At 41.2% G+C, this 14,356-nt stretch overlaps 1 protein-coding gene across 1 annotated transcript in view; it reads left to right on the top strand.

The window, feature by feature from the left end:
- The window catches only part of Gtf2h1 (general transcription factor IIH subunit 1), a 29,952-nt gene extending 19,199 nt beyond the window's left edge, over positions 1 to 10,753 (top strand). The window contains exons 8-15 of the mRNA XM_059274010.1: positions 964 to 1,091; positions 1,203 to 1,290; positions 2,856 to 2,944; positions 3,820 to 3,937; positions 5,119 to 5,209; positions 5,688 to 5,803; positions 7,865 to 7,957; positions 9,777 to 10,753. Coding sequence (XP_059129993.1) covers positions 964 to 1,091; positions 1,203 to 1,290; positions 2,856 to 2,944; positions 3,820 to 3,937; positions 5,119 to 5,209; positions 5,688 to 5,803; positions 7,865 to 7,957; positions 9,777 to 9,863 — 810 coding nt within the window. The 3' untranslated portion in view covers positions 9,864 to 10,753. The remainder of the gene's footprint in view (positions 1 to 963; positions 1,092 to 1,202; positions 1,291 to 2,855; positions 2,945 to 3,819; positions 3,938 to 5,118; positions 5,210 to 5,687; positions 5,804 to 7,864; positions 7,958 to 9,776) is intronic.
- The last annotated feature ends 3,603 nt before the right edge of the window (positions 10,754 to 14,356 follow it).

The raw sequence follows: 14,356 nt of genomic DNA on the forward strand, positions 1-14,356 counted from the left end.
AGTGCAGTGGTGGCATTATATCCAGAAGATGCCTTTTTGCAGCATGCCTCTCCATCCTCCAACTCTTCCATTCTTTGTGCCCCTCCTTCCACAATGTTCCCTGAGCCTTAGTGGGTGTGAAATAAATGACCTAGAGCAAGCTTTCTACCATCACTTATTTTCAGCACTTCAGCTTTATGACCACCACCCACTACAGTAAGAAGCTTCTACATCAGTGTATGTAAGAACAATAATGAAGAGAGATCATGAAGTTGGAAGAGAGCAAGAAGGGGTATATGGGAGGTTTTGGAGAGTAAAAAGGGAAGGGGAAATGATGTGTAATTATATTGTAATCTCAAACAAAATTTTTTCTTTTTTTAAGTTTTTTGGTTTTTTTAGAGATAGGATTTCTTTGTAGGCCAGGCTGCCCTTGAACTTAAGAGATTCACCTGCCTCTGGCTCCTGAATGCTAGTATTAAAGACATGCTCTATCAAACCTGGCTTTTTTTTTTTTTTTTTCTAAGCTTCTTTGATGAGTCTGGCAGCACCAATATATGGATGTGAACATGAGACATTCAGTAAACAGTTTAAATAGTAGTTCCCTGCTTTGGGACTGTGATCTCTCTAGCCACCAGCTCTTGATCAGGTTTTCTGTATCAAGCATAAGTTGTTGCCTGTGGATCAGGCCTGGAATCCAATCAGAAAGCAGTTAATTACCTCTCTAATACTCGTGCCACTATTACACCAATAGTGTAATTGTGCCAGGCTGTTGAGATCACTGACCTGGTAGTTTAGGCCAGATGGCCGGATCTCTCATTAGGTGGTATGTGCTGAATGGTAAGCAAGCCCCAGGATTTTGCCTGTTTCTGGATCCCAATACTGGGAGTCTTAAGTGTGTGCTCCATATCTAGCTACCCAAGCATGTATTTCATAATAAATGAAATTTTTATTTTGATGTTTATTCTACTGAATTGTCTCTCACAGGGCTATGGCATTTCCTCCATGCCATCTACTTCCAATTCCAAATCCATAAAGGAGAATAGTAATGCTGCCATCATCAAAAGGTTTAACCACCACAGTGCCATGGTCCTGGCTGCTGGTCTCAAGAAACAGTTAAGTATACATGTCGAGACTGTTACTGACCTTTTCAGGGTAACCAGGTGAAGTGTTAGTGTTCAGTTCAGCAATTTTAACCTGAGTTTGTTTTTCCATTTGTTTTTAAGACAAGCACAAAATGGACAGAATGGTGAGCCCAGCTGCATAGATGGAAATTCTGGAGATGCAGACTGCTTTCAGCCAGCAGTCAAAAGGGTATGGGCATCAAGTTAGGCCATTTGGGGATTGCATTTCTCTGGGTATAAGGTATCTAAATTATTTATATTGCTTATTTCCTAAGGCTGGTTTTGATTTTAACCAAGATGTCAGAGGCATTACCATCACTTATAGAACATTATGAAACTCAACATAGGCTTAACCAGCTAACTTTTCGTTGACTCAGTTCTGATCAGTTTTTATTTGGTTCTTCCTTCCCTATGGATGAACAATAAATTTTGCATGTGTGTGATCCTGTTTTCTAGGGAAAAGTTTTCAACAAAGACAGTAGATAGAAAGTTTCATGTGTTTTGTTTGCAAAGAAAGTTAATTGGCCCTCCCATTAAACTGGTATTTCTTGGTTTAAAACATCTCACTTAAAAGTCATTTGAGAGAATGAGGAATTGTGGATCGAAGTAGCTGTTTGCTCAGTATTTGATTTTTTTGAGTCCCTTCTCCCCGTTTACAGAAAGGATACTTACTTAGAGGCCAGTCAAGCAGTATATACGAAAAGTTTGAAGGTTTATACTCTTCTGCGCATTTGTGGAAAAGATGGGAGCAGTGTGCAAAGATTTAGATAGAAATACTTACCACAGGACTGCAGTCACAAAAGCAAAATGTTGATGTCTGTGGCATAACCATATAGATGAGGTCTATTCAGCCATTATAACTTGGTTAGAATTAATGGAGCTGGGGCATAGCTTAGTAGTAAAGAGCTTATGAAGATTCACAGGGTGCTGGGTTCAATTCTCAAGCACCAAAAAAATAAAAAATAAAATAGTTGTAAAAAGGAATAAGGACGTACAGATGAGCCCCATCTTATAATTACTGATTCTTGTGATAGCATTATCGGGTTTTGAACACATTTTTCAGCTTAATGTTTTCAGCTTGTAATAGCAGGATATGTATGGCCCAATTTAAAATAGAGAATGTCTATATTGCTTCAAAAAGAGCTCATAGCATCAGATATGGTAGTGTACAGCCATAATCCCAGACTTCAGTAGACTAAGAGGAGGATCAAAAGTCTATATATTGCCAGGTGGTGGTGGCGCACGCCTTTATCCCAGCACTTGGGAGGCAGAGCCAGGTGGATCTCTGAGTTCGAGGCCAGCCTGGTCTACATAGCGAGATCCAGGACAGGCACCAAAACAACACAGAGAAAACTCTGTCTGGGGGCCGGGGGGGGGGGGGGGGATTGTCTATATATCATATACTGCCTATCACTCATACACATTTTTTAAAAAGCCAAGTATGGTAGTGTACAGCTTTGATACCAGCACTCAGGAGGCAAAGGCAGGTGGATCTTGTTAAGTTTGAGACCAGCCTGGTCTACAGAGCAAGTTCCAGGACAGCCAGGGCTAGACAGAAAAACCCTGTCTCAGTGGGGTACAGGGGACCTGGTATGACCAGAATGTAGGAAACAGTGCTTTTATTCATTATTGGTGAGAACACTGGCTTAGCCATTTGTAGCTCATGGTGGGAAGGCTTCCTTTTTCATGCTCTGTGAAGTTTCAGTTTTTAGTCAGTTTCTTACAAAATTAAAAATACTATGTCAATAATTGTAGGCAAAGTTACAGGAGTCCATTGAATATGAAGACTTGGGAAACAACAATTCCGTGAAAACGATTGCTCTGAATCTCAAGAAGTCAGACAGGTCAGTTTGGCTGATGGAAGTGAAACACTTATCAGTAGTCAGCACAGAATGTACTCTGCAAGTCTACAGTCAGTTTGCTGCCATAAAAGTACAATATACAATTTCCTTGAAAAGTTTATTTTGTGACCTGGGTATGATCAAATGCACTGTGACCTAAGCAGGAGGGAGGAAAGAGTAGGAGGGGCAGTGGTTCAAGGATATCCTCAGCTGTGCAGCAAACTAAGGCCGGTCTGGGTTATTATTGTAACTTTATATGTACCTGGAATGTATCCTAAATGCCAAGAAAACTAATTTTTATTATACTTATTAGTGTGTGGGCGCATGTCACAGAAGTATGGAAGTCACGACAGCTTGGGATCTGTTCCCTGTTTCCACTTGGGACCCAAGTTGTCAGGCTTAGTTAGCAACAGGTGCCTTTAGCCTATGAGCCACTTCACAGGCTCAAATTTTGGATCTTCATGCTATTGTTTTTTCTTACTGCCTTTTTTTAGAAATTAAATTATAAGGACTGGAGAGATAGCTCAGTGGTGAAGAACTCATGTTCTTACAGAGCACCCCAGTTCAGTTTCCAACACCCACATCAGGTAGCTCACAACCACCTATATAACTGTCTCCAGGGGATCCAACACTTCTGGCCCTACAGGCACCTGCACTCATATGCATATACCTGCCCACCACTTCATAACATACATATAACTAAAAATAAAAATAATAAAATTTTTAAAAAGGGAATTAATAACTTTTTAAATTTCTTTAAGTGTTATATGATTTTTTGCCAAGATAGAATGTTTTGTTGATGCTAAAATATTTGAAAGACTGATAACTGAACACCTTTATGATGTATAATTGGTTATTTCTCCTATGCTAACCTCCAGGTATTATCATGGTCCTACTCCAATTCAGTCACTACAGTATGCAACAAGTCAGGACATTATTAATTCTTTTCAAAGTATTAGACAAGAAATGGAAGCTTATACACCCAAGTTAACTCAGGTAGGTGATTTTTAGTGTTTAAAGGCCAGAATTCTTATAGCTGCTACCTCAGGTTATAAGCACAGCCAGAGTGAATTGCATAACAGAACATTTGTTTGTTCGTTTTTTCTACTGGGTTGCCTGAGGCCATTTTCATTATAGTGTACTAGGAGCCGCATATAAGTAATTGTGTGTGTCTATTTAAAACTAGGACCCATAGATTAGGAAACTGAGAGCCAAAGCAATTGCATAACTCTAAGCATACAGGACAACCTGTGGGAGTCAGTTCTCTCCACCATGTGAGTCCTGGGGATTAAACTCAGATTGTTAAGCCTGCAAGCAAGCGCCTTTACAAACTGAGCTATCTTGATTAGCTACCTATTTAATATTGTCAGACAGTAGTTGACTATAGGAAACTAAAACCTCAAAAATCAAAATTATGGAGGCCAGAGAGATAGTTAAGTAGTTCAGAGACTTGTAATGTATGCTGCTCTTGTTTCAAAGGACTTACATTTGGCTCCCAGAACCCACAGTGGGTAACTCACAGCCACTTATATCCAAGAGATCTGCTACCCTTTTCTGGATGTCAACAGCACACGCACACATGCGCATTCACTACACAGACACATAAAGTAGTAGTGAAAACAATTTTTTCAAAGATTCTGTTAAGGGATCTGCTGTATTCCTGCAGATGGATTTTCTACACATACCATTTCTAGTGTCAAAAAAAGTTTTTCATTCTAGTTGCTATGCATAACATATTTGCATAGGAATAAAACGTGCTAGTAAGACCGGTGGGAGGGCTGGAGAAATGGCGGTTAAGTGTGCTAGCTGTTCTTCCAGGTCTTGAGTTCAATTCCCAGCAACCACATGATGGCTCACAACCATCTGTAATGGGATCTGGTGCCCTCTTCTTTAATGCAGGCATATATGCAAATGGAGTACTTGTACATAAAAATAAACAAATACATATTTAAAAAAAAAAAAAACAGATGCTGGGCGGGGCGGGCAGTGGTGGCACACGCCTTTAGTCACAGCACTTGGAAGGCAGAGACAGGCAGATTTCTGTGAGTTCGAGCCACCCTGGTCTACAGAGTGAGTTCCAGAACAGGCACCAAAGCTGCAGAGAAACCCTGTCTCAAAAAAAAAAAAAGACAGATGCCGAAAGGGAGCTAAAGCAGTTCCTGATTCGTTTCTTTCAGGTTCTCTCAAGCAGTGCTGCTAGTAGCACCATCACAGCCCTGTCACCTGGAGGAGCACTTATGCAGGGAGGGACACAGCAGTCCGTAAACCGTACGTGCTGGGCCCGCTTCCCCCTTTCTTTTCTTTGCTTACTTACTACTAAGGAAGTGCAAGGTTGTGCTGGCTTGTCTTGTTTTTTTGTTTTTTGTTTTGTTTTTTTTTTAATTACTACTAAGTTTCTTTATTGAGGGTGGGGAGGTTGTCGGAGTGCCATGGCCCATGTGGAGGTCAGAGAACTTACAAGAGTCAGTTCTCTCCACCATGTAAGTCCTGAGCTCAGGTCACCAGGCTTGGCAGTAAGTGTTTTTATCCACTGAGCCACCTCACCAGCACTGTATTGGCTTTTCTCTAAGAGTTGGGATATTTTGCTGAGAGTAAGTGGGTGTGTGGGAGTGGGTTTGGGGGATGATAACCCAGACCTGCGTGCTGTGCGTGCACTACACTGCTGAGCTATATGCTCAGCACCTAGAGTGGTCATTTTTAGGACTGTGGAAGTAGCTGTTGCCCTAGGGCCCTCTTCCTTTTGCAGAGATGGTGCCAAACGATATTCAGTCTGAATTGAAACACTTGTACGTGGCTGTTGGAGAACTTCTGCGGCATTTCTGGTCCTGCTTTCCTGTTAATACACCATTCCTAGAAGAAAAGGTTAGAACTGATTGTAAATACAGCCAGCTACTGTGGTAATGACTGAGAGGTAAACATTCATTACCATGTGCCAGATTAGTGTAACCGTTAGATTCAATACCCATTTCATAGATTAGGAAACTGAGCCATAGCAGTTACATAGATTCAGCACAGGTCACTGTTTATTTGGCACATTTGTTACTGATCAAAATTAAAAATAAAGACTGACAGCAAACAGCACTGGGTTTTGGTTTTTGGGTTTTTTTTGTTTGTTTGTTTTTTGTTTTTTCTTCTTTTTGTACTACTAGGGTTAACCCCAGAGACTCATACACAAGTGCTTTACCACTAAGCTGCATCCCAAGCTCCAGCATGAAATGTTTAAAACAAAAACCTTTGTTGCCTATTAAAAGGCAATTAACAAAAAATATTTGTTGCGTTGTAGTAATACTAACTGTCCTATATAAACTGCTCTTTGAGCAAATATTAAGGAAAAGACGGGATAAGTGGTGAAGCTCAGTGGTAGAGCATGTGCTAAGTATGCTTGAGGCACAGGGCTTGGTCCACAGCAAAAGAAAGGAGAAAAGATTTATTAAAAAAAAAAAAAAAAATTAAAACATTGGACTACAAGGGCCAGGCATGGTGCATACCATTAATCCCAGCACTTGGGAGACAGAGGCAGGTAGTGAATTCCAGGCCAGCCAGAGCTACACAGTGAGATCCTGTCAAAAAATTAATTACTTAATGAAAACAGGTAGTACCCAAGTGACAGTCAGGCATGATACATACCTGTAATCTCAGCATTCAGGCAGAGGAGATAAAATCTTGAGTTCAAGATCTAGACTCCAGCTGGGAATGGAGTCTTTAATCCCAGAACTCTGAATTTGAAGATAGCCTGATCTACATAGGAAGTTCAAGCCATCCAGGAGTATATAATGAGACCCTATATTAAAAGAAAAATTCTGAACTGTATATTCAAACTAAATAGAAACAAAAGGCTGAACATCCAGCCCTTGTTTAGTAGGTATGAAGCCCTGAATTTGATTCCCTGCACCACCTAAGTGTGTAGGGAAGGAAGAGGGCTGACAGCTCAGCTCAATGGCATTTTTTCTAGCCATGTGCAAGATCCTGGGTTTGATCCCTTATCAAAGAGGAGAGGACCCAGGTAGCTCAGACTCACTCATATTGCAGTAAAAGAACATTTTTTTTTAAATGAAATAAGTAAAACACTCAAAGTGATTACTAGTGCTGAATTGGTAAGAGAAGAGTCTGTTTTCCACAGTTATAAACATTCTTTGACTTAGAATTCATCATTTAAAAATATGCCTTAAAGATGGGACTGGAGAAGGCTCTCAAGAGAAGTTGCAGAGGATCTGAGTTTGGTTCCCAGCACCCATGGTGTCTCACAGCCATCTGTAACTCCAGTTCCAGTAGATGCCTTCCTCCAACAGCACCAGGCACACATATGGTGCACAGTCATACAGGCAGGCAAAACACTCATGCATAAAATAAAATTTAAAAACCATTTGAGATAAATAATAAAAATTTACATTAAGGAAATTAAAATGTGTATAAATATTTAGCTAGAGAAATGTTCCAATGCCACCAAAAAGTAGAAACGCCTCAAATATCTACCAGAAGAGAATTGACTAAGAAAACATGTGGTTTGTTCATATATTCAAACATTGTTTGAAGCCATTTAAAACAGCTGAAGTTGGCATGATGGCGCACATTTTTAATCCCAGCACTCAGAAGGCAGAGGCAGGCGGATCTGTGAGTTTGAGGCCAGCCTGGTCTACAAACAGAGTTCTAGGACAGTCAGTGCTGTTACACAGGGAAAAGTATTTACTGAATAAAAGATGTTCAAATTAAATAAAGAGAAATTTTGAAATAGTATGTACTTCTCTGCACTAAATATGTGGAATATGAATTGTAAGCATCATTGTTAAAGATGATTGAGTAGTGTGATACACATGTTTTTCTTTAACAGAAATCACCTTCTTAGAAAGAAGATAGTGTTTTTCTCTTGGTTCCTACAGGTTCTTTGCTATTCCTCTATAATTCATTGTTTCTCGTCTTTTTTAGGTAGTGAAAATGAAGAGTAATTTGGAACGGTTCCAAGTTACAAAGCTCTGCCCATTCCAAGAAAAGATTCGGAGGCAGTATTTAAGCACAAATGTAAGTCCCAATTTTCTGCCTCTTTGTATTTAATGATGAAGTTAATTTTGCTTTCATATAAATGACTACACTGTTCTTTTCTTTGCTCGGTATACTTTTTAATTTTAAAATGTGCCGTGCATTCAAAAGAATATATAAAATACATGTACTTAAACTAGCCTGGACTACATAGTGAAAGACCCTGTCTCCAAAAAAAAAAAAAATACTTGCTAGTTAGTGAAAATATTCTGAGTGCCCTATCTGGTTTTATGTACATCAGTGCCTCCTACCAGCATTTATAAGAATCATCCCAATGTTTTTCTTTCTTTTGTTTTATTTTATATAGTGTGTTGAGACAGGACAGAGGTGTATATATGCCACCCTCAGAAAACAACTTGCAGAGTCAGGTCTCTCCAGACTAAGTGGGATGTGGGGATCAAACTCAGATTGATCCAACTGCCTTTACCCACCAAGCCCTCCTTATTGTTCTTGATAGATTTATTAAGTGTATAGTCGTAAAAATCTGTTACTAATTTGGAAAAAGTGAGTAGCATTCACAAACCTGCCAGTGAAGGACGGGCAAATTGTTGATGACAGGAAGCTGAGCGGTCACTGAATGGTGCTTTACACCAGTGAAGGCCAGTGATTGGGCAGGTTGTTTTGCACAAGGTCTCTAGCATTGTTTCCAAGCAAAGGCAGAGCAAATGTAGAAGAGGGTCCTTCAAGAGATACTGACTTAGTGAGAAATGTTATATGTAGACGTAACAGCCAGCATTTCAGTAACTGGGATGATCAGAAATAGGGTTTTGAAAAATCTTCATCACTTATTATTTTTCCCAGTAAGCCTTGAATGTCTCTCACAGTAGGCCAAGAACACCAAGCAGGTTCTCTGCCTTGTTTTACCTCGGTTGATTCTGTTTACAGTACCATGTTGAGGATTCTTAGACCATGTGTAGCCATATAGTAGGATATGGAGTGCATCTCACTGATAGCTGTAAAGCCACTGCTACCTGTCAAGCAGAAAGGGAAATTATTACATTTTCCAGACAGAGATAATGATACACCCTCTTCCCCTCTAAAACAGGACTAGAGATGGGGGGGTTGCTGAAGATGGAATCTGTACTTTAAACATCCTAGGCAAGCGCTCTGCTCTGCCTTGCACTTTGAACTGGGGTTGGGACATACTTAAATCTCTATTTTAGATCAGTCACTGACTGCTAAAAGGACTGAGAGCCTCAAAACTACCCCTCCTCCTAAAATGATAAACTTAACCATGTGAACACTCACACCTTTACAGAAACACATTACAAGGCTTTCTAACCTCAAAAGTTAGTGTGATCTTTGACTTGACTTGTTAGACCCGTGGAGACAGAGCTCTTTAAAGGGGTATAAAGATGAGTGTTGAGTCGGTATGATAGTGCCTGCCTGTGATCCCGCACTTAGACAGGCCAGGCTGAGCTGTCTCAAGAAAAAAAGTGTTGCTTCTGTCATCCTGGCCTTTTTTCTTTAGCTGACCAATCTGTTAATCTAGAGATCAACTTGGTTTGGCTCTCATTGAACAAAAGAAGCAAGCCTAGAGTGCAGTGAGAACTTCCACATCCTGGTGATGGTTAATGGCCAGGCAGTATCGTGACCCAGACAGAGCAGGTGACTGTCCAGACCCTGCACTGCAGCACCCCATCACCTGTCTTCTGCATACCCAGTATGTGGTTGCACCTTTGCTGAGGGCTTGTGCAGCACCTTGTTGACTGAGAGATATACTGGAAAGTATGTGCCAGGTTTGGATGTGAAGCATCAGCGTCCCTGACTGCTCACTTCAGTGTCTCCCTCTGACTTTCAGCTGGTAAGTCACATAGAAGAGATGCTGCAGACAGCCTACAACAAGCTCCACTCATGGCAATCACGGCGTCTGATGAAGAAGACGTGAAGCATTTCATTCATGGTGCTCACAGGTTTTGTGGGTTGAAAAAAACTGACCTGCAGTGACTCTGGAAACCTGGCTGAGGACAAGCAGATGCTCACACCGGGGGAACATCTGCTGCATGCCAACTCCCAGAGCTGATGCTATTGTACTTGCACATAAGAACCGAAAGAAGGCAGGGACGAGATTCACTTAACTCTGGGGAGGTAAACTAAGGCAGAACCAAAATGAGCTAAGTTGCAAATATATGTGTATGTGTACATGTATATGTATTTTAAAGACTGTTTACTGCAGTTACTCAGGAACTGCTTTTGATTCACATTAAGCTGCTTTCAAAATTAAAAGAAAAAATAATTTAAAAAAATACTTAAAGGGTGCATTGATAAAATCTGAGAGTTTTTTCATTTTTGTTTTCTGGGTAAATTTTTTCCCTAAGTTTATGGCACAGGGTAACCCTAAGTATCCCTCCTCATCCCCCACCAGGATCCTCAAATGTTACTGAATACTAGTTGTCCCTTACATCAGCACGTTAAAGAGAGTACTTTGAATAAGAGAGGCTGTTGTGCAGCCATGAGGAAACAGTTGTCAGAAGGCACCATTGGTCCTGCGTTTCCTACGGAAATAAGTGTTGCACTGAAGCCTGTGCTCTGGAGTCCCCAAGTAAAAGGCACACCTGCAGGAGTCAGTGAGCTAGTGCAGGGTGTTGTCAGGCGACAATGATGCTGCATGTATTTCTTGGGTGCAAATGTATATTGCTGAAAATTTTTTAAAGATGGCATGTGCTTTGAAAAGAAGAAATTGCATTTTTAAGAGTTTAAAAATCTTACAAGTGAGAAATATAAGAATTGCTTATTTTCACCTGTTTAGAAGAAATAAAGGAAGTTTCTCATACCTGCTCTTCTTGGTGTCTTGACTGCTGCTGCTTGACGAGTTGGTAATGACTGCAGAGTCACAGAAGAGCCTAAGTGTGACACTGACATTGATACATACACCTTTGTTGTTCCCAGAGTCCGTGCTTCATCCTGTTCCCGTGGGTCACCTCCTGCCTCTCTGCAAACTTGTAGGTACTTGTATTAAACACTGTGCAAAAGCAAAACTTCTGCAGGTGCCGAGGTGCTCCTTTAACTGGACACTGCTGGGGTTTATGTTTTGAGAGAGCATGGCTGGGGTTTTGGTTTGGTTTGGTTTAGTTTTTTGAGGCAAGGTCTCACTGTGTAGTCTTGGGCATTCTGGAATTCACCATATAGACCAGGCTGGCCTTGAACTCAGAGATCTGCCTGCTTTTGCCTCTTAGAGTGCTGGCATTAAACGGGTACACCTCCGCTGCCCAGCTCCACACTGATTATTCTTTTTTGTTGTTTTGAGACAGAGTTTCTCTGTGTATCCCTCACTGTTCCTCATGCTAGACCAGGCTGACCTTGAACTCACAGATCCACCTGCCTCTGCCTCCTGAGTGCTGGGATTAAAGTCTTGTGCCACCTCGCCCCACTTATCACACTAGTAAGCGTAGGCTCTGAACTGGTAAATGGAAGAGAGGCCAATCACTTTCTACCTTTACAGAGTGCTTTTCAACTGTGTTACTAACACAGTTACTCAGAGTAATAGCAGTAAAGCAAATAAGGAAAAAAAAGTTTGAAATGAAAAAGATGTCTGTTGGGGAAAGCAGGCATAAGCAAAACTGTGGAGTGTTGTTAAGAGGAAATGATACAGCAATGGGTGTGGTGGCGCACACCTTTAATCCCAGCACTCTGAAGGCAGAAGTATGTAGAGCTCTTAAGTTCAAGGCCAGCCTGGTCTACATTGAGGGTTCCAGGACAGCCAGGGCTACATAGTGAGATGTCTCACTACATATCTCAAAGAAATAAACAAAAAAGATGAAATGATACATACACAAAAAGGAGCTTGAGGAAGAACAGACAAGTTTAAGAAATTGGAGTAGACACCATTAAAAATTTTTGCCATACATGATAGAATATTTCTGTAATCCCAGCATTCAAGGTGGAAACAGGAGGCTACAGAATCCCAGGCCAGTCTGAGCTACACAGTAAAACCCATAGCATTCCAGCTAAGCCTTAGGGGTTAAGGCTTTATAAAGTAAATCATTTGTTCTAGGGAGGAGGGGAGCATGGTGAAGGTTTGAAAAACTCCCAACTGCTAAGGGAACAAGGAAAATGTGTTGATTGGAGACTTAGGTATAGTCAGAGCCTGGAAAGGAGGGTTGGGGGCTGGGGCTAATTGTTCTGTTTGAAATGATCTTACTATGTAGTTTAGGCTAATCTGGAACTCACTGTGTAGATGAAGAGGTGGCCTCAAACTGGCAGTCTCTCTGCCTCTTGAGTAAAGTAATTACCATACCTAACTTGGAAGCACAGCTTTAATTCTGATTGTAAATGGCTTTGTATGCCCAAGTAAGAAATCCAGGCCCCAAATGGATGGAACTAGAAAAAAATCATCCTGAGTAAGGTAACCCAAACCCAGAAGGACAAACATGGTATGTACTCACTCATAAGTAGATTCTAGATATAAAGCAAAGAACAATCAGACTGCAACCCACAGAACCAGGGAGGCTAGATAGCAGGGGGAACTAGGATGACTGTGGCTTATAATAAGTTCTGGTTTTACTCAGTTACTGGGCAAGCCTCAATGAAACATTTCACTATTAGGATAAGAATTTATACTGTAACGGGGGCTGGAGAGATGGCTCAGGGGTTAAGAGCACTGGCTGTTCTTCCAGAGGTCCTGAGTTCAATTCCCAGCAACCACATGGTGGCTCCCAACCATCTGTAATGAGATCTGGTGCCCTCTTCTGGCCTGCAGGGATATGTGCAGACAGAACACTGTATACATAATAAATAAATAAATCTTTAAAAAAAAAAAAAAAGAATTTATACTGTATCAAGCTGTTAATAGAAAAATAAATTAATTATTAATTTTAAGAAAATGGAAAAAAAAAAAAACTAAATCCAAGCCCCATGTGTTAGGCATGGCAGAGCTGGAAGAAGAGGTTTGAGCATGAAGTTGTTTGTGTGGGTTGGTCGTGATTTAGATAAAAGGCCTGACAGACAGGGAAGCCAGAATCTATCACGCTTTGGAGTGATTGGAACTGGAAAGATGACAAAGGTGGGGGCTGGAGAGATGGCTCAGAGGTTAAGAACACTGACTGTTCTTCCAGAGGTCCTGAGTTCAATTCCCAGCAGCCACATGATGGTTTACAACCATCTGTAATGAAATCTGGTGCCCTCTTCTGGCTTGCAGGGATGCAGGCAGAACACTGTATGCATAATAAATAAATAAAATTAAAAAAAAAAAAAAGATGACAAAGGTGGAGTTCAGGAGCTGGGCGTGTAGCTTAGTTGTATAGCACCCTTCTGACATACCAGAGACCCTAGATTCAACCCAAGCACCATCCCAGGCATGGTGGTGTGCCCTGTAATGTGAGCACCTGAGAGAGTGGAGGCCAGAGAATCAGAAGTTCAAGGTCTTCCTTAGCTACATTGCAAGTCCAGAGGCTGGCTACTCCACCCTGTCTTCAAAAAAATACACATTTGTAACCATGTCTCAGGAGTTCAAGGGAAGTAGTTCTATTTTGTGTCTCTCATGGTAGTTCCCACCTTTTTTTTTTTTTTTAAATGTATACAGTGTTCTGTCTGCATGTATCTCTGCAGGCCAGAAGAGGGCACCAGATCTCATTATAGATGGTTGTGAGCCACCATATGGTTGCTGGGAATTGAACTCAGTACCTCTAGAAGAACAGCCAGTGCTCTTAACCACTGAGCCATCTCTCCAGCCCTTGTGTCTATCTTATACATGAAATAGTTTGACTTTGGGATCCTTTTAAAGTAAACTTTAGGGGCTGGAGATACGCTCCAGCAGTTGGAGCACATAATGCTCTTCCAGAGGACCTGAGTTCAATTCCCAGCACTGGCATGAGGCAACTCACAACACCTATCAGTCTAGCTCCAGGGGTATCTGATACCTTTGACCTCTGTGGGCACCTGCACTCATGCGCATACATGTGACTAAAAATAATAATTGTTTAGCCAGATGTGGTTGCACACGTCTTTAATCCCAACACTGGGGAGACAGATCTCTGTGAGTTTGAGGTCAATCTGGTCTACATAGTGAGTTCCAGGACAACCAGGGCTACATAGACCCTGTCTCAATAATCATAAAATGTTTTTAATGTGAACTTTAGGAGCTGGAGGGATGGTTCAGCAGTTAAGGGCATTTTTTGCTCTTGTAGAGAGGACCTAGGTTCAGTTCCCAGCACCCACAAGGCAGCTCATTCGTAACTCCAGTTCGTGGGGATCCAGCTCCCTCTTCTGATCTCTTTGAGTACTGCATGTAGTACACGTATACATGCAGGCAACACACTGATAAAAAAATTTTTTAGTTGTAATTTAAGAAAAAAAAAAAAAATGACCAGCCTAGTCTTCAGAGCGAGTTCCAGGACAGCGAGCACTACACAGAGAAACCCTGTCTCAAAGAAAAAAAAAGAT

This window comes from Peromyscus eremicus, chromosome 1, assembly GCF_949786415.1.
Source record: "Peromyscus eremicus chromosome 1, PerEre_H2_v1, whole genome shotgun sequence".
Classification (NCBI taxonomy): Eukaryota; Metazoa; Chordata; class Mammalia; order Rodentia; family Cricetidae; genus Peromyscus; species Peromyscus eremicus.